Source organism: Salmo salar, chromosome 04, assembly GCF_965601325.2.
Source record: "Salmo salar chromosome 04, fSalSal1, whole genome shotgun sequence".
In the NCBI taxonomy this organism is placed as follows: Eukaryota; Metazoa; Chordata; class Actinopteri; order Salmoniformes; family Salmonidae; genus Salmo; species Salmo salar.
The window spans coordinates 26,626,424-26,646,408 of NC_138294.1; the positions used below are offsets into that span (position 1 = coordinate 26,626,424).

A 19,985-nucleotide genomic window follows, 5' to 3' on the forward strand; every position below is an offset into this window, starting at 1 on the left:
TTCTATGGGAGTTTCCTATGGCTCCCATTTTACACAAACACCACACTATAATACAAAGCGTCTAGCCCAAATGACATTCGATAACAACAAAAAATACATCAAATTCAAGTTCACAAAATATGACATCTCTAGGTCTGAGAACTTTACATTCCATAGCCCTTGTTTGATGTAGAACAATAACACAGTATTGGTAAACCAAAAGTAATGCTGTCTTCAAATGCTCCTTGAAAAGGTGAAAGGTCAGAGATGATACTTCACAACTCGTAAACTTGGGTATCAAAATCATCTCAGACTTTCCGACAACAAGGATGGTCATTTAAGGGGTTATTTCAGAGTTGAAGCCTTCCTGTGGTACATGTAAAGTGTAAGGATTCAGGATATCACCCGGGCCCCCCACAATTAGCTCCAAAACTCTAAGGTGAATTCATAGGAATGTAAAACTACAGCACTTCAACGTGTATTTCATCATCTTCTGCCGAGTAAAGTCCATTTGTGTCTCAAATGGCACCCTACTCCCTATATAGGGCACTACATTTGACTAGGGTTTGACCAGGGTTCATAGGACTAATATAATGCACTATATTATAGGGGAGAGGGTGCTATTTGGGACACAGCCTGACTCCTGTCAGCTGTGAAAGTTCTCACACCTGCTGCTTCACAATAACCACTGAGAGACTGTTAGATAGGGCACTCTCGCCGTCTATCCACTGACAACATGGCTGGAAAAGTAGTGATGCTGCTGTGTGTGATGCTCCTCGTCGCCTTTGCAGGTCAAGTACAACTGTTTTCTGTGGGATATCTTGGGGTTTGATAAAGTTTATTGAATATAATTGAATACTCAAAGAAAGCATTGATTGAACCATGGAGTATTTCAGTAACTATGGGAAAAGCTTGATTCTGCCACCTGCTGGAGTCGAGGGACTCTGAAACTATGTTGAAACTATTATGGCTAAGTGGCCAGATGATATACCAGTTTTAATGTACAGTACATGAGATGATGGTTAAATGTGTATGATGTTATCTAAACCTCCATGGTCTGACATTGTAATAACATTCTTGAGGTGATTTGAAAAAACGTTGTAACATACTATTTGTTTTCTTCAGGCGCAGAAGAAGAGAACTCTGGACTTTACAGAAAGGTAAGGCTGATCTTGACATGTTTAATGTAAATGCTGCTTCGTAAACCAAACCTGGTGTGAATTCAGCTTAGGGTAAAGTTTCCCCTAGGTACGGATTAAGGATCAGCTTCCCCTCCCCCAATCATAACCTTAACCATTAGCGGGGAAAACACAAAACCCAAGATCAGCATCTAGGGACAATTTCACTCTAGTCTGTGAATTCTGTGTCATGAAACATTCAGAAAGTGTCAGCAGATAGAAATGTAATCAATAGAGCCTGACACAATCAACCCCTATTCCACATGACATGCAATCATATCGTTCATACTTGTTCTACACAATGCATTTCTAACTCAGCATTATGTAACATTACACTCTACTGACTGCCAACGCTCTTGGTCTTAACATTAATGCGATATTGTTTTGCAGCCGTCTTGTGTTGATATGGTGGAGATCCTAGCTTGCCCTATGAACTTGGCTCCTGTGTGTGGCTCCGATGGCAACACCTACCCCAACGAGTGTGCACTCTGTGTCCAGAGACAGTGAGTACTGTACCGACCTGGGTTAAAGTATTATTTGAAATCATTGCAGATACTTAAACTGGGCTTGATTGAGCTTGCCTGGCACAATGGAAGCAATAGATTAGTTCCAAAACGGCTAACCCTGCCCATCAGGCATTCCAGACAAGTTGAAACACACAAAAAGTATTTGAATGATGTCCCTGGTACACAGCTGCTCCTTTCTCACAGCCCTGTCCAACCATATCACTATAAAGCTAAGAGAGTCAGTTTACAGAAACAAGCCTCAACACCTCCAGGTAAACACTGAAGTACAAGGGACCGAATTCAATCAAACCAGTATTTCAGGAAAATCCACATTCTGTAGGCTCCTACAATGTAATGTTTTGCCCACTAAAGTGCTTCTGGAACTACGTTTCCATCCACAGTTTGTGTGAGTAAAGTCATACCTTATTTAAAAAAGAAAGCATGACAGCTGTGATGGAAACAGGAAGTTTCGGTAAAATTTGATAAATGCCCGACAGATAGGCCTAATTTGTTGGACATGGTGGGTTCTTTTTGTGTCGGTATAATGAATTATGCGAGAAATGGTGGTGGAAATGCCATTAAGCACAAATATTGATATAATAACCATAATATCAAAGTAAACTTGAAGTCACACGATGATATGGTGTGTGGTCCTCCCACTACAACTCTGGAAAGCATGTAGATTATTAGGCTACGGGTTAAATAACTGATGATGAACTTCACAGGGTGGTGAAAGTACAAGATGATCTTGATGCTCCTTTCCAATACATAGAGGGTCTTATTTTGGTGACATGATCGATGCTTGACTGCCGTTTGACAAATAAAAATATTTTCCTTATGTAGACTAGCTGCGAGCTGTTGTCTACAGCGCAGGTGCCAAGACCAGAGTAGGTCCATTTGCAATTTAACGCAATAGTTTTTGTGACATAACTATCGGTAGAGTTGAAAATGCGATGGAAACACATTGAACTTTAGATCTTTATTCGGTACGTGAAAACGTAAGCGAAAAAGTACATTTTGTTTGCGCTACGTCATCAAGCGCTGAATTTGATCTGAAACATGTCTGTTTGGTGGAAGCACACCACTGGTGGGAAAATGTGCTTATTTTCTATGTGGACTTTAGAATCTGTCTCCAATTGGATGGAAACCTAGATAATGACACACAGATACTACGGATGTAGGATCTTAATTTGAGCCAGTTTGCTACAGCAGGAAAAAAATCCTGCAGCAACAGGAAATGTGAATTATTATGTGGATTATAATGAATGGATATTTTTGTATGGGTTAGCACATTTTTCGTTAGGGCAAATCAAGTCTGCAATTTCTAAATTGAAATGACAAACTTTAGAAGCCTTTTTAAAATGTCAAATACACTACACGTTTGCATTTCCTGCTGTGCAAGAAAATTCTCAGCAACAAAAGAGTGATCAAATTAAGACTCCATGAGAGCAGGTTTCATTGAATTCCGTTTGAATGTACAACACAACCATATTGAACATAATTCATACCCAACAACATAATAAATAAATCATGGCATGAATATTCCTTTCTCTACAGGGAAACCAGAATGGACATCTTTGTCATGAAGGAGGAGAGCTGCTAGGGGGATCTGACATCACCAAACAAATGACATCATCATAACCAGATAATAAATCAATTGGCAAATAAAGAAGAGGTCTCTGTCATTTTATTTTGAACAGTTGAACATTTTGTTATTATTTGTTGGAGTTTCCCACGGCTCACACAGTAGCCACACTATAATAGCCCAATAACTAAAAAAAGACAAAATTAAAGTTCCGATTTTCACACAGAAAATAACTTCAAGGAGGAAAGGTAACACATTCGATCGACAACAATATCAAAAAGCATCTCTGAAACCTTTACATTCCATAGCCCTTGCTTGATGTACACTAGTGTAGAGCAAAAATACAGTATTTGTAAACCAAAAGTTTGCTCCTTGAAAAGGTGAAAGGTCAGAGATGAAACGTCACAACTTGAGTATCAAAATAATCTCCGACTTTCCCCACTTGTAATTGGAATTTGGAGGGGGGGTTATTTCAGAGTTGGGACCTTGTTTTTCCCGAGTTACGGCGAAAGCAGTTGAAGGTAGCGCTACACAAAGCTCTGCCAATTGGCCGCTCGACGGACAAAAGTGCCAATTAGTAGGTGGATATCATGACACCTCCTCAAAGATTCACGCTAAGTCATGTTACGGTTCTACAGTGTTGTATTATAACCGCTGCAGCCTCTGCAATTGGTTATTGGTTAACGCAACAAATAGATTGTGCGCTGCCCTCTTACCCAGCATCTCTCGTACTGTCCTGGGAAGTTTTCTTGACCTCATTCCAGGTGGTTCCTGCCTTCTTCACCGTTCCGGATTTACAAACGGGCTCGCAGGGCCCTGTTTGTTCATCTCTTCCTCATTCATCCTTTGTCCATGTCTTCTTAATCTTCGGGTGGCATCCCCACGTCTACTGTAATCTTTGTGAACAGGTCATGCTTTTCAACTGCGACAACTTCGTACTCGAGAGAGTTGAGGCCATCCGTATCCATCGTCATTAACGTGTGAGTTATTCTCTTGAACCTGCAGGGCAAAAATAATCAACTGTCATCAACATTTGGAGTATAGTTGGGGAACGGGTGGTAGTTCAAAGCTTGAGGGGGAACTTAGTGAACGCGGTTGTTCTAAAGCTTTACCTCTGAGGATTGTCGTTGTTATTTTTGTCTCTTTCGTGACGGATCATCCGGCATTTTCCGACTTCGCTGTCCGGACGAGAGATGTACATTTTTCTGTTATCCACCCTATGGAAATCAGACCAGTGATAGAAATTTGATTAAAAGGATTTTAAAAAGGGGGGGGGGGGGAAATCACCTTTTTTTTTTTTACAAAACGCATCCTCACCAACACCCCCGCAATGTCAACATAATGTGACGACGGCAGGTTTCTATGTTTTGTAGTCGAAAAGATAACGTAAGTAAGATCAACAGTTACGATGTGCTACACGTCTGTGAGGTTCAACGTTTTCTGACCTGTTGAAAATGTCGTCATCTTCACCACCCCACCCCCAATAGTTGTTGGGAAAGCCGTTGATTTTCATGATCTGCTCTTTACTCAACGATGAGACACCGCCAAAGTACTGATTATAGGGCAACCTATGGAGGAGACGAAGACAATCAAATATACAGATATACTGGAAATACTAGCAGCTGTGATGGCCGAGTGGTTGAGGCATTGGACGTGACGGGCTCTCCCTTGGTGGTCCACTGTAGGCCAGTGAGTAGAGCACGGAACTTGCAATGTCAGAATAGTGGGTTTGATTCTTGGGGCCAATAAAATGTATGCATGCATGACTAAGTCACTTTGGATAAAAGTGTTTGCTAAATGTCATACGTTATGATATATTATAGTTTCCTGTTCTGTCATGCTGTGCCTCCGAAGGTAGGAATTGAAGTGTTAGGGATGTATTCAATCCGTAGCGCTAAAGTTCTGCGTTGTAGCCAGAGTTACATTTAAAAGCAATGTTCCCGTGTTAGTGGAGACTGAATTCACGGTAAACGCTGCATGTCGGTTCAAGTGGAAAATACCTTTACATTTAAACCGCGAGTCCTTTTCCCCTTGGTAATACTGTAGGTATGAGGAAACAGTAACAACCACTCTGGCATTTACCATGGTCATAACAATGAGTCAGCGTTTAAACATTGTGTGATTGTTCACTCCAAAATAAAGGTTATTGGTTGAGGTCTAGGACTTGACACCTACTTGAAGCCATACTTGTCCATGGAGACAGACAGGTGTCTGGGCTGGCTGAAGCATTTGTAGGTGTTGCGGTCATCCATGGGGATGATGTCCACGTCACTGAACACAAAGCAGTCGTAGTCATACTCTTTCAGGGCCTCAGCATAGCCAATGTTCATCAGCTTGGCCCTGTTGAACGTGTTGTCTCCATCCTGATGAAGGTAAAAGGCATTCTCAAGATGAAGATTAAACATCTTACTGTAAACCAACTAAATGTATTTATAAAGCCCTTTTTAATTCAGCAGATGTCACAAAGTGCTATACAGAAACCCAGCCTAAAACCCCAAACAGCAAGCAATGCAGGTGTAGAAGCACGGTGGCTAGGAAACACTCCATAGAAAGCAGGAACCTAGGAAGAAACCTAGAGCAGAACCAGGCTCTACGTCATTTAAGGGCCAGTTTTATGGAAACACATTAGGCCTAATTCTGGACTTAATAGCATGTTGAATGGAGAATCTCCATTGTAATTGCTATTTAGTCCAGGATTAGGCTTAATCTGTTTCCCGGAAACAGGCCCTAAGTGTTTCATTCAAGTGTTTAAATGTAAGTGTTAAATTTAAGTTTTACATTTCCAAATGTGTGTTGTACTGTACCTGATTGATAACATAGACGCCATAGTCCAGCTGTTGGCGCTGAAGGATGGGATGGAGGTAGTAGAGCCAGAACTTGAGGTGCTCGTCACGATGGCGGAAGGGGATGATGAGAGCAACCTTCTGGAGGGCGACGCAGTCATGTGGTTTGTAGCGACCGCCTTCCTGCAGACCTGGGTTCTCCTTCCTCACTGTGTCCAAGCTGACAGGCGTAGAGAACTCAATCCTGAGAGGCCCAACTGCAGGTCGGAAGAAAAGTTACATTAAATTAATTTAAAATCTATTAATGTGGTGACTTGATGGCTTTAGAAATGGTATCAGTACTTATTGGTATTGATAGAGAATTTCATTTATTGTTTTCCATGTTACCATGTACCTAGAAGGGGAGAGTGATCTGGGCATTTCTCAAATTCTTCGGTCACGAGGGGGGTCTTGTGGGTTTTGGTCTCTGTAGTTTCTGAAAAATCTAATATTAAATTGGTTCAGGTGTTGGACAAAAGAAAATGGGAGTAAAATGATGCCTTGCAAAAGTATTATTTAATCCCCTTGGATTTCTTCAAATTTGATTGTGCTACAAAATGGGATTCAAATGGATTTAATCAACATTTGTTGTCAATGTACACAAAATATTCTGTAATGTCAAAGTGGAAGACATATTTTATATTTTTTAAGATAACTAAAATATAGTTGTTGCATCAGTATTCAGACCCTTTGTTTAGCCAAGCCTAAATTAGTTCAGGAGTAAAATATGGCTTTAAAAAAATCACATAATAAGTTACACGGACTCACAATTTTTGTTGGTGTCCATTTTGAAAGTGCTGAACGAAAGGCCTGCTGAACAAAAGGCCTACCTTGTTGTAGCTCGTTTGCTTGCACTCGCTTATACTTGGAGCTAAGTGTTAATGATAAATGAACAAACATAATGAATTTACTGAACATAAATGTAATAATGTTTGTGTATAGTTCATGATTATTGGACAATGCAGTTCTTATCGACTTACACAAGTCCACAAGGAGTCAGTAGAAACTTTCTTTATTCAAGCAAGTCGTCAGCCATATCAGATGTAGCACTGGTAAGGATTCACTCCATGTTGCTGAAAGGAAAGCTCTGCTGTTGGGACAGCTTTATGTAGGCCCTAACAGTTTATGGGCACGGTTTGTCACTGTTATAGAGCAATTAATGTATTGTTTAGTGTTGTGTTGTGTAGTGGCTTTGCTGGCATGCATAAAAAAACAATTGGTTGAGTTTGCCCCACCAAGAATACCATGCTAAAATTGCCACTGCGTATTTGTACATTTTGAAGTGATAAAGTGTTGACTCTTTAAAGTGAAGTGTTTAAACTTGTTTTAATTGTTAAACCATTATTCAAAATGAACATGTGTCTAATGAACTAATGTTGATTAATCACATATTACAATCCTGCAATAAAGAGGGGAAGTGTCACAAGTCAGTTGTGTGGAGGTGAGGATGGAGTCAGGCGCAGGACACAGAACTGAGTAAAAATAACGTAATTTACTCTGAAACAAGAATATACCAAAAATCCACGCAGGGATAATAACACCAACACAACCGACTACCACAAAACAAGAAACAATCACGCACAAGACATAATGAGAACCAGAGGGTTAAATAGGGACATAATCATAACATAATGGGAACCAGGTGTGAACAATCGAGACATAACAAATGGAAAAAGAAAAGTGGATCGGTGGCAGCTAGAAAGCCGGTGACGACGACCGCCGAACGCCGCCCGAACAAGGAGAGGCACCAACTTCGGCGGAAGTCGTGACAGGAAGAGGTTCTGTCTGTAAAGTTTCTGTGTTGTATTCTCAAATGAACATTTCCTTCGTGTCTAGCTGTAAAATCTCCAGTCTGTTTTATTTGACTATCATTCTGTCTCAGTATATCAGCTATCTGAATCCATTTTGCAGCTTATCATATGGCATGCATCACCAATGCAGCCACAGGCTTACAGTATGATGGCATGACTGGCCTTATGGTCAGCTGTCATCAGAAGCAGAGAATAGCAACAGTGCATTCGGAAAGTATTCAGACCTGTTGACTTTTTCCACATTTTGTTACGTTACAGCCTTATTCTGAAATAGATTGTCGTTTTATTCCCCTTATCAGTCTACACACATTACCCCATAATGACAAAGCAAAAACAGGTTTTTAGAAATCTTTGCCAAATGTATTAAAAATTAAAAACAAATATCACATTTACATAAGTATTCAGACCCTTTACTCAGTACTTTGTTGAAGCACCTTTGGCAGCGATTACAGCCTCGAGTCTTCTTGGGTATGACGCTACAAGCTTGGCAAACCTGTATTTGGGGAGTTTCTCCCATTCTTCTCTGTAGATCCTCTCAAGCTCTGTCAGGTTGGATGGGGAGCTTCGCTGCAAAGCTATTTTCAGGTCTCCAGAGATTCGATCGGGTTCAAGTCCGGGCTTTGGCTCGGCCACTCAAGGACATTCGGAGACTTGTCCCGTGACCACTCCTGCATTGTCTTGGCTGTTTGATTAGAGTCATTGTCCTGTTGGAAGGTGAACCTTCACCCCAATCTGAGGTCCTGGGCGCTCTGGAGTAGGTTTTCATCAAGGATCTCTCTGTACTTTGCTCTGTTTATCTTTCCCTCAATCCTGACTAGTTTCCCAGTTCCTGCCTCTGAAAAACATCCCCACAGCATGATGCTGCCACCACCATGCTTCACCGTAGGGATGGAGCCAGGTTTCCTCCAGACGTCGTTCTTGGCATTCAGGCCAAAGTGTTCAATCTTGGTTTCATCAGAACAGAGAATCTTGTTTATCATAGTCAGAGTCCTTTGGGTACCTTTCGGCAAACTCCGAGCTGGCTGTCATGTGCCTTTTACTGAGGAGTGGCTTCTGTCTGGCCACTCTACCATAAAGGCTTGATTGGTGGAGTGCTGCAGAGATGGTTGTCCTTCTGGAAGGTTCTCCCATCTCCACAGAGGAACTCTGGAGCTCTGTCAGAGTAACCATCGGGATCTTGGTCACCTCCCTGACCAAGATCCTTCTCCCCCGATTGCTCAGTTTGGCCGGGCGGACAGCTTTAGGAAGAGTCTTGGTGGTTCCTAACTTCTTCCATTTAAGAATGTTGGAGGCCACTGTGTTCTTGGGGACCTTCAATGCTGCAGACAGTTTTTGGTACCCTTCACCAGATTTGTGGCTCGACACAATCCTGTCTCGGAGCTCTACGGACAATCCTTTCGACCTCATGGCTTGGTTTTTTCTCTGACATGCACTGTCAACTGTTGGATCTTATATAGACAAGTGTGTGCCTTTCCAAATCATGTCCAATCAATTGATATGTTGACTCTCATAGCAAAGTATCTGAATACTTATGTAAATAAGGTATTTCTGTTTTTATTTTTTATACATTTGCAAAAATGTCTAAAAACCTGTTTTCACTTTGTCATTATGGGGTATTGTGTGTAGATTGATGAGGATTTTTTTTAATAATTAGGCTGTAACGTAACAAAATGTGGAAAAAGGGAAGTGGTATGAATACTTTCCGTATGCACTGTACATCATGTTCTTGTCCTCTGAAGAGACACCATTTAAGAAATATAACGCTATATGAAAGCTAATGATCAAATAATTTCATCAACAATAGCCTTTTAGCTTACTATGCCATACATGTGCCATGAAATTACATAATTTAAAAAATCTCTAGCTTATTGTCAAATGTCTTCAGTGACCTTATTTTTAAAACATAATCATAGTAGTGTCCGAAAATCCATATATTTACATTTATTTAGAAGTTATACAGCACATGACTTACCATTTTCTTTCCCTAAGTCTGACTCCAAGTGGATACCTCTATAATCGACTCCTGATTTTATTAATCCATTTTCACTTTGGGAATCCTTCAAACTGAACAGCAAAGCATTCCTACTCCATTTAGGAACATTTGAGTATCTCAACTGATACCAGAAATATACTGAGAAAGATAAGAAACATAAAAGCACAAGGCTGCAGATTTTCTTTTTCAGCATCTCACCGCTGTTTACCGTGAATCACAGGCTACAACTCAAAAGTGTACTGGTAACGAGCTTCCCCACCCCACACATTGGTGCGCTCAACCTGCCTGGCCAGTTTTTCTGCCAACATATGACGTCAGATTACAAAACAACGATTGACCAACCTTATGTCTTTTGTTAGGCACTTTAACGTCACATAAACACCAACTTGTTGACAAGCCTCTGAACAAACCTGGCAGTATCGGTATCTTGCCTTCTTAGTTTCTAGCAGCACCAGCCACCACTGGGGTATGGTAGAGTGAAAATGATTTGATTAATTATTTTACTGTATTTGATTCACTGTGGATATGGATTGATATGGAATAAATATGACGATGTGGCGGTAGACGCAGACAGATACATTCCCTTTTGGGGAAGGGAACATGAGTTAACCAAGTATGTTTAAGTAACATATTTATTTAAGTAAATGTCGCATGTTAGTCTATAATTATCTGTTGTAACTACAGTGCCTTCAGAAAGAATTCACATCCCTTGAATTCTTCCAAAAATGTTTGTGTTACAGCCTGAATTTAAAATGGATTAAATTGAGATTTTATGTCAGTGGCCTACAAACAATACCCCATAATGTCAAAGTGAAATTAGGTTTTTAGACATTTTTACAATTTATAAAAAATAAAAAGCTTAAATGTCTTGATCAATAACTATTCAAACCCTTTGTTATAGCAAGCCTAAATACGTTCAGTAGTAAAACTGTGCTTAACAAGTCACATAATACGCTGCATGGTCTCACTGTGTGCAACAATAGTGTTTAACATGATTTTTAAATGACTTACCTTATCTTTGTACCCCACACACAATTATCTATAAGTCCCTCTGTCGAGCAGTGAATTTCAAACACAGATTCAACCAGATTCAACCCCAACAACCAGTATATATAGTAACAGTCAAAAGTTGGGACACACCTACTCATTCAAGGGTTTTTCTTTATTTTTACTATTTTCTACATTGTAGAATAATAGTGAAGACCTCAAAACTATGAAATAACACATATGGAACCATGTAGTAACCCCAAAAAATTGTTAAACAAATCAAAATATATTTTATATTCTTCAAAGTAGCCACCCTTTGCCTTGATGACAGCTTTGTACACTCTTGGCATTCTCTCAACCAGCTTTACCTGGAATGTTTTTCTGACAGTCTTGAAGGAGTTCTGAGCACTTGTTGGCTGCTTTTCCTTCACTCTGCGGTCCAACTCATCCCAAACCATCTCAATTGGGTTGAGGTCAAGTGATTGTGGAGGTCAGGTCATCTGATGCAGCACTACATCCCTATCCTTCTTGGTCAAATAGCCCTTACACTGCCTGGATGTGTGTTGGGTCATTGTCCTGTTGAAAAACAAATGATAGTCCCACTAAGCGCAAACCAGATGGGATGGTGTATCACTGCAGAATGGTGTGGTAGCCATGCTGGTTAAGTATGCCTTGAATTCTAAGTAAATCACAGACAGTGTCACCAGCAAAGCACCCCCCACACCATCACACCTCCTCCTCCATGCTTCACGGTGGGAACCACACATGCGGAGATCATCCGTCCTCTACTCTGCGTCTCACAAAAACACGGCTGTTGGAACCAAAAATCGCAAATTTGGACTCATCAGACCAAAGGACAGATTTCCACCAGTCTAATGTCCATTGCTCGTGTTTCTTGGCCCAATCAAGTCTCTTCTTGTTATTGGTGTCCTTTCATAGTGGTTTCTTTGCAGCAGTTTGACCATGAAGGCCTGATTAATGCAGTCTCATCTGAATAGTTGATGTTAAGATGTGTCTGTTACTCTGTGAAACATTTATTTGAGCTACAATCTGAGGTTTAGTTAATGCTCTGCAGCAGATTTAACTATGGGTCTTACTTTCCTGTGGCGGTCCTCATGAAAGCCAGTTTCATCATAGCGCTTGATGTTTTTTGCAACTGCACTTGAAGAAACTTTAAAAGATCTTGACATTTTCCACATTGACTGACCTTCATGTTTTAATGTAATGATGGACTGTCGTTTCTTTTTGTTTATTTGAGCTGGTCTTGCCATAATATGGACTTGGTATTTTACCTAATAGGGCTATCTTCTGTATACCACCCCTACCTTGTCACAACACAACTGATTGGCTCAAACACAAATTAACTTTTAACAAGGTACACCTGTTAATTGAAATGCATTCCAGGTGACTACCTCATGAAGCTGGTTGAGAGAATGCCAAGAGTGTGCAAAGCTGTCATCAAGGCAAAGGGTGGCTACTTAGAAGAATCTCAAATATAAAATATATTTTGATTTGTTTAACACTTTCTTGGTTACTACATGATTCCATATGTGTTATTTCACAGTTTTGACGTCTTCACTATTATTCTACAATGTAGAACATAGTAAAAAAAGAAAAGAAAACCCATTAAATGAGTAGGTGTGTCCAAACTTTTGACTTGTACTGTATATTTTTTAAAAGCAGACATTGATTATCTCTTTGAGCAGGGTGAAGTTATTAAATTACTCTTTGGATGGTGTATCAATACACCCAGTCACTACAAAGATACAGGCGTCCTTCCTAACTCAGTTGCCTGAGAGGAAGACTGCTCAGTGGTTTCACCTTGACTCCTCTGGTGACTTTAAAACAGTTACAAAGTTGAATGGCTGTGATAGGAGAAAACTGAGGATCGATCAACAACATTGGACTTACTCCACAACACGAACCTAAATGACAGAGTATATCGAATGCACTCAACCGTCAAAGCACTGCTTCCTCAAAATAAAACCCTTTTTGTTTCTTACTGTTTCGCAAAGCACTGTTGAAAAATATCCCATACAATAATTCCTTTTACAGTGAGGACGAGTGACTAGCTTGGTAATGATAAACTCACAGGAAAATAAACTATCCTTTGGAGGGAGAAAACCTCAAGGGAATCGATCCCGTTGGTTATCTGTTACTGCGCTCTCTGTTGACAGTGCCATTGCACGGTAACATGTCAGTCAATAAGGGAGCACAAGGTGCCACTTGTGTAGTTTGGCGTTTGGGGTCAAAGGTACGTCACATGACTGCAACTAGGAAACGGGTCTTTGAGTGCTATCAGTAGATAGTTCTTAAAAGCGATAACAGAAAGCACTATCTTTTATGTTACTCCCTTGCTCGTTGAAAGGGGTTCCGACAGGATAAGAAGCAACATGTGAGTGCAATTCAAATTTAGTCTAACTACTGTATCAGTTATAAAGGGATGCTTGATAACTGTAAATCTGTACATCTTACTGACTCGTTCATGGAGGAAATGTCTTATTCAGTCTGAAAGTCAACTTGACTTTTTTAATTGTTCATTTATTTTTGTCTTGAAGGGGCACTCCTAACCAGACCTGTGACAGTGGTGTATAAATGGACCTCTTCTTGCACTATTCTCTCATTCTATTGGTAAGGGGTCTCTGCGTCCCCATACAGTACATTAACATACAGGTGACACTTTACTTGACACCTAGCGTCATAACACGTTATGATACAGTCATAACCATGTCATAATATGTCATAACAGCTGACATAACTTGTCATAACCTGTCATAATATGATCATAACACTGCCATCACCCATATATTTACCCCTGTTGTGACATATATTGCGTTATTTTGTGGCTGATTGTGACACCTACATAAGAGTGTCAAAACCCACATTTATTCAAATGTGTTTTTTCCCTGCAAAGAAGTTTCCTTTCCTTTGAAAGTTTGTTTCTTATCCTTTGCTGTTGTATTGAATTCCTTTAAAGTTATGTTTTTACACTTCATGACACTGTTAAGAAGCATTATGACCATTTACATTTAAGTCATTTAGCAGACGCTCTTATCCTGAGCGACTTACCATCTGTGTCACTTTACTTGGACTAAGAAAATACACTTTGACACTGTCAACAAGCATTATGACCAGTATGATCAGAATCATGTAAGCCAGATAGGCCTATCACGTACATGCCCTTATGTCAGTCATCAGTCAAAAAGAGGGTGTCTTGTCCTGCTCCTGAAATCTGCTCCTGCATTCATCCCAGTCATCAGCAACAGCGCATTGGGGAAGGTGCATGTCTTACATCAATGTGTGCGCAATTACAATGATAATTCAATAGGGTCCATTTCAGAAAATGTCATATTAAATAGAAATACTGTTGACAAGTAGGCTATGGTGTAATGGAATGTTTTGCCTTGTGTGGTAGGTTTTGACACTCTTATGTAGGTGTGATAACCAGCCATAAAATAACGCAATATATGTCACAACAGGTCTACATATATGTGTCATGAAAGTGTTATGACCATATTATGACAGGCTATGACACATTATGTCAGCTGTTATGACATATTATGACATGGTTATGACCGTATCATAACGTGTTATGAAGCTAGGTGTCAAGTAAAGTGTTACCAACATCCACTGGTGCCAGTAACACAACATCCTTAGAAAAAAGGATTTGGCTGTCCCCATAGGAGAACCCATTTTGGTTCCAGGGAGAAGCCTTTTTGGTTCCACGTAGAACCCTCTTGGGTCCCACGTAGAACCCTCTGTGGAAAGGGTCCTACATGGAACCCTAAAGGGGTCATCCTGGAATCAAAAAGAGTTATTCAAAGGGTTCTCCTATGGGGACAGCTGAAGAACCCTTTTATGTTCTAGATAGCTCCTTTAGGTTCTAGATAGTGTAGTACATCAACATACAGTAAGATATAGTATGTTTGACTGTGTTTCTGCTATAGACATGCTTATGTAATAAGACAATGCTATTTTTCTGACAAATTATCATGTATTCAACAGTGCCTTCAGAAAGTATTCACAACCCTTGACTTTTTCCATATGTTCCTGTGTTACAGCTTGAATTTAAAATGGATTACATTGAGATTTTGTATCACTGGCCTACTGTACACACAATACCCCATAATGTCAAAGTGGAATGATGTTTGTAGAATTTTTTACAAATTCATTACAAATTAAAGTGTTCAACCCCTTTGTTATGGCAAGCCTAAATAAGTTTAGGAGTAAAAATGTGCTTAACAAGTCACATAATAAGTTGGATTCGCTCTGTGTGCAGTAATAGTGTTTAACATGATTTTTGAATTACCTCATCTCTGTACCCCAAACATACAATTATCTGTAAGGTCCCTCAGTCGAACACTGAATTTCAAAGATTATTTTTTCGAATGCCTTACAAAGAAGGGCTCATATTGGTAGAAAAAATGCAGACATTGAATATCTTTTTGAGCATGGTGAAGTTATTAATTGCACTTTGGATGGTGTATAAATACACCCAGTCACTACAAAGATACAGGTGTCCTTCTAAACTCAGTTGTCGGAAAGGAAGGAAACCGCTAGGGGTTTCACCATGAGGCCAATGGTGACTTTAAAAGAGTTACAGAGTTTGGCTGTGATAGGAGAAAACTGAGGATGGATCAACAGCATTGTAGTTAGTCCACGATACTAACCTAAATGACAGAGCGAGAAGAAGGAAGCCTGTACAGAACAAAAACCCACAAAGACCACAAAGCAAATATATATTAGATTTAAATAATAAATTCCCTGGTTTCCCAGAAATTCAGCTTATTCCCTTCTGATTCCGAGAATCCTCCAACCAGGATTTTGGGAAAACCAGGGAATTTATTGAAAGTTCCCAGAATTTTGCAACCCTAGACTTTGCTCTCTTTTGTGTATTCTACATAGTTCGTCATCGTGGTTGTGCTGTCGGCCCTGCAGAGGAGATCCAGACACCTGCCCATTGATGAGAAGCTCCCCTTTCTCAACAACCGCTTTGGAATTGTTGTGTGAGTCACATTTTAACCCCTGACCCTTTTACCAGTCAACCCATACTGACCCTTAAAGATAGAGACAGACACACACCGGTTTTCGTCTGAAATCACACCCTATTTCCAATATACAGATGTAGGATCTTAATGTGAGCCAGTTTGCTACAGCAGACAAATAATCCTGCAGCAACAGGGAATGTGAATTACTATATTTTTGTAGAGGTTGATCCATTTTTCTTTAGGGCAAATTAAGTCTGACATTTTAAAGTGGAAATTACAAACTTTCGAAGCCTTTTTAAACCTCGAAAACACTACAAGTTTTATTTTCCTGCTGTGCGGGAAAATTCTCAGCAACACAAGGGTTATCATATTAGGATCCTACATCTGTAATGCTCTCTATATAGTGCATTTGATGGGGTATGGTATGTACTCTGATCAAAAGTACTACACTATATGGGGAGTATGATGTGTGGCTCTGGTCCTAAATATTGCACTACATGAGGAATAGGGTGTGATAGAAGATTTGAACACTCTTCATAGATACAGACGTAGTCCTATTACTACACCCTCCCTCTCAGGCCTCTGGACGTCATGGGGAACCTCAGTAACAGATGGTCCTATGGGTTTGCCTTCGGAGCTGCATCGTCCAGTGTCTTGCTTCTTTTCTCAGAGCATTACATGACCGCCAACGTTCCACCATGGGCCAAAGGTCATTCAAAATGCTTCTGAGTGAATGGAATACTGAACAGGGGTGAGTCAGAATGTTCTTTAGCGAGTGGAACACCAGTGTAGCAGGAGTGTCAGGCAACATTAGATCCTCAGAGGGATCTCAGTACCTGCTGGGTTTCTCATCTCCCTAGTATCAAATCAAATCACATTTATTTAGAAAGCCCTTTTTACATCAGCAGATGTCACAAAGTGCTTATACAGAAACCAAGCCTAAAACCCCAAACAGCAAGCAAGGCAGATGTAGAAGCACGGTGGCTAGGAAAAACTCCCTAGAAAGGCAGGAACCTAGGAAGAGTACTTGATCGATTCATGAATGCCACTGTATTCTATATTGTGTACTGTAGCATTGATCGTGGTGGTAACCTGACATTGCCCTAGTAACAATGGCATGTGCACTGCTCTCAACACAAGCATAACTTTGTCTTTGCAGTGTTTGTGTTCCTCGTGGGTGCTCTCGAGGTGGGCCTGGCCTATTTCCCTTTCTTTGCGTGTCTGTCAACCCCTTGCCGAGAGTTCGGGGCTGTTCTGGGAATCCTCTACTCTTTGACATGATCAGTGCACGTTTGATGTGATGTCATGACGTAGGGTCAGGAGTTTTTACCGACCCTGAGATCTGACCGGTTGAAGTAAGGGTGTTCTTTCTGGTCAGGTAGGGCACATGGTCAGGATGAATAACTCCGGGCTCTATGGGGACTTACAGTGCTGTGAAAAAGTATTCGCCCCCTTTCTGACCAGTTACTGACGGTGCAATTCCTTTTTAAACAGGGGAATTGGGTGTTGCATAACTTTGTTAATTCAATAAATAAATAAGTATATATATATATTTTTTTGTTTGTTATTTATCTAATATTAGATTTTGGTTGAAGATCTAATAACATTATATATAAAAAATATGCAAAAATAGAGAATATCAGAAAGGGGGCAAATACTTTTTCACAGCACTGTACCTGTAGACAGCTTGATTTAGTCATTACAGGAATTGCCCAGCTTACTGAATAAGTAGCATTGATCTAAGGACTCCCTATAACAGCCGGGTTGGTTTTTATTCGCAGGTTAATCATCACACTGTTGGATACAGTGACGTGTCCCACCGGTAAGGTAGGTGAGTATTCAACACGCCAACACAGTTGTTTACCCCCTCCATATAGAATACAATATGGTATAACAGGCTGCTGTAGCAATGTGGTTTAGCAACATATACTGCCTGCAAGCAAGAGAAATGTAGCACTTATGGAGATGAAAATGGATATCCACTCTTCTGGGAAAGGGTGACAAACTACCCGTTTGATGATTGTGTGACAAAACGTGTTGAATTGACTTTGTGTTGCCGGCATCCTGACATGTTTGCAGAGGTGGAAATTGGAAAACGCCTGTTTGAATAGTAGACATAAGATTTGTCTTATCCTGACTTGAATACCTGTTGTTGACTCCAGTACCACTCACAAAGCACAAAGCATGTTTACATCCGTTTATTATTATTCAAATAGCCACCCTTCACCTTGACAGCTTTGCACACTCATGACGTTTAAATTCTTATACACAAGAACACCTACTCGTTCAAGGGTTTTTCTTTATTTTTACTATTTTCTACATTGTAGAATAATGCCAAGAGTGTGCAAAGCTGTCATCAAGGCAAAGGGTCGCTATTTGAGAATCTCAAATATAAAATACATTTTTATTTGTTTTACACTTTTTGGGTTTGTACATGATTCCATATGTGTTATTTCATAGTTTTGATGTCTTCACTATTATTCTACAATGTAGAAAATAGTAAAAATAAAGAAAAACCCTTGAATGAGTAGATGTTCTAAAACTTTTGACCGTGTCAAGCTTGTCGTTGGAAATGGAGGACCAAAACGCAGCAGGTATGTGTATGCTCATCTTGCTTTTTAATAAATACAAAATGAACACCAAAAATAACAAAGAACGAACGATCGACAAAAACAGTCTGGTAAGGCACAAGGCTAAACACAGAACAATCACCCACAAAAACAAACACACCCTACTATATGGGACTCTCAATCAAAGGCAGATAGACAACACCTGCCTTCAACTGAGAGTCCCAACCCCAATTAATCAAACATAGACATACACTCACTAGACTCCACATAGAAATACCTAAACATAAACCAAAACCCGGAATTACTAAATCAAACACCCTTTTTACAAAACACACCACCCTGAACCACATAAAACAAATACCCTCTGCCACGTCCTGACCAAACTACAATACTAATTAACCTTTATACTGGCCAGGACGTGACAGACCGGTAGTGTATGTATACAATTTGGCATATTTAGCATTCATCTCACATATAGTTCATAGTACAGTATGTCATTGCATTCAATAATATATCTTTATCATAGATGCCAAATTAGTCATTCCACTCATTTGCTACATTCAAATGCTATATCCCTTAACGTTTTTGCCAAGGCATTCATCACTCTTGAAAGTAGGTATGGCTGTTAGGCTTATGTATTTCTGCGTCTATGACTGCCAAGTGAACATGAACTTGTACTCTGTAGATGCTGGGTAGTCGCCAGAAGCTACTCTACCTGTGGCCGACCATTTTGTCTCTCATCTTCCTCCTGGGGCGGTTCACTGGTCAAAGCTGTTCGGATTCGCCTCCTGCTTGAAACTGAGGTGAGAATTTCAGTTGGAGATTACCACATCTGTTTGAGGATGTGTGTCAGTGAAATGGGGTTATTAATCCCAATAGCGTATATCAGATATGATGAAATACATACTTGTGTTATTTATGACTCATATTCAAATGAGATTTTGAATATCATGAGCTTCATTTCATGCCACCCTGCAAATGGTTTTGACATCACTTCTTTCAGGACCAAGAGCAGCTAATCCAGTGTCACCAGGCCAAGCATGTACAGAGGTTGTTGAGGAGGAGCCCTATTGACCGGTCGGACAACAGTAGGAGAAACACTGGCTCATCATTAGCCCTACATTCATTAACGGCATCCTATGTAGGGCTAGTTCATCATTTCGGTTATTACCGCCACAAGTTGCAGCCATAGCCATACATATAAATATGATATATTACGTGGTTATATAAAAGTAAATCATTGGTAACAGCCTGTCATACCATTGAAACATACACCACCATTGGCCTGGTTTCAAAATGAGGCCTACTATGTTCAACATGACACATAATCATTCACATTTCATTGTTGGCCATGCAAACATTCAGCATGAACTGGTTGTGTGTCTTAAGGATTTTTCATGGAGTGTTAAGAATGGTTTCGTTAAATTCCGGTAATCTTTTTGATAGGAAACTGGAGGCCAGTTGGTTTCAGAGGAGGGTCTATGACTGGGACCCTCACTTCAAGTTCCCAAACAGAATGATCGGCACATCCATCATATCCCTGATTGGTTTATACACGGTTCGCCT

The 19,985-nt window shown here is 40.1% G+C and overlaps 3 protein-coding genes across 9 annotated transcripts in view; 2 read left to right on the forward strand and 1 right to left on the reverse strand.

The window, feature by feature from the left end:
* The first annotated feature begins 599 nt into the window (after positions 1-599).
* spink4 (serine peptidase inhibitor, Kazal type 4) lies at positions 600-3,335 on the forward strand. Its single transcript, XM_014195337.3, has 4 exons — positions 600-770; positions 1,105-1,139; positions 1,548-1,660; positions 3,221-3,335. The coding sequence occupies exons 1-4, from the start codon at positions 716-718 to the stop codon at positions 3,264-3,266; spliced, it is 249 nt and encodes an 82-aa protein (XP_014050812.1). The 5' UTR covers positions 600-715; the 3' UTR covers positions 3,267-3,335.
* On the reverse strand, positions 3,333-10,943 carry LOC106602599 (beta-1,4-galactosyltransferase 1). 6 transcript variants are annotated; one of them, XM_014195336.3, is made up of 9 exons: positions 10,886-10,943; positions 7,051-7,143; positions 6,839-6,941; positions 6,426-6,515; positions 6,053-6,288; positions 5,424-5,611; positions 4,694-4,816; positions 4,361-4,465; positions 3,333-4,247 (listed from the first exon to the last, which is right to left on the reverse strand). In XM_014195336.3, the coding sequence occupies exons 3-9, from the start codon at positions 6,855-6,857 to the stop codon at positions 4,109-4,111; spliced, it is 900 nt and encodes a 299-aa protein (XP_014050811.1). In that variant the 5' UTR covers positions 6,858-6,941; positions 7,051-7,143; positions 10,886-10,943; the 3' UTR covers positions 3,333-4,108. The 6 variants fall into 6 exon arrangements, with proteins under 6 accessions (XP_014050811.1, XP_045572593.1, XP_082830340.1 ...); XM_045716637.2 differs by lacking the exon at positions 10,886-10,943 and adding an exon at positions 9,854-9,984; XM_082974214.1 differs by having other exon boundaries at positions 6,839-7,143.
* Positions 10,944-13,100: 2,157 nt separating this feature from the next.
* Positions 13,101-19,985, forward strand: part of LOC106602533 (tudor domain-containing protein 7B) — a 31,862-nt gene continuing 24,977 nt past the window's right edge. The window contains exons 1-7 of one of the 2 annotated variants that reach the window (XM_014195206.3): positions 13,101-13,256; positions 13,420-13,492; positions 15,767-15,867; positions 17,631-17,680; positions 19,105-19,222; positions 19,423-19,507; positions 19,866-19,977. The gene's annotated coding sequence lies outside the window, so the exon portion shown is untranslated. Of the gene's footprint in view, positions 13,257-13,419; positions 13,493-15,766; positions 15,868-17,630; positions 19,223-19,422; positions 19,508-19,865; positions 19,978-19,985 lie in introns of both variants that reach the window. The other variant, XM_082974215.1, reaches the window with a different exon arrangement.

Bases quoted from the DNA above. Each gene is read 5' to 3' on its own strand.
- LOC106602599 (XM_014195332.3), bottom strand. From the start codon at position 10,067: ATGCTGAAAAAGAAAATCTGCAGCCTTGTGCTTTTATGTTTCTTATCT. The intron at 6,516-9,853 runs GTAAGTCATGTG...ATTTAATATTAG, and splicing joins AGACTTAGGGAAAGAAAATG to ATTTTTCAGAAACTACAGAG. The intron at 4,817-5,423 runs GTAGGTGTCAAG...TCTCCTCCATAG, and splicing joins ATGGACAAGTATGGCTTCAA to GTTGCCCTATAATCAGTACT.
- spink4 (XM_014195337.3), top strand. From the start codon at position 716: ATGGCTGGAAAAGTAGTGATGCTGCTGTGTGTGATGCTCCTCGTCGCC. The intron at 771-1,104 runs GTCAAGTACAAC...TGTTTTCTTCAG, and splicing joins GCTCCTCGTCGCCTTTGCAG to GCGCAGAAGAAGAGAACTCT. The intron at 1,140-1,547 runs GTAAGGCTGATC...ATTGTTTTGCAG, and splicing joins ACTCTGGACTTTACAGAAAG to CCGTCTTGTGTTGATATGGT.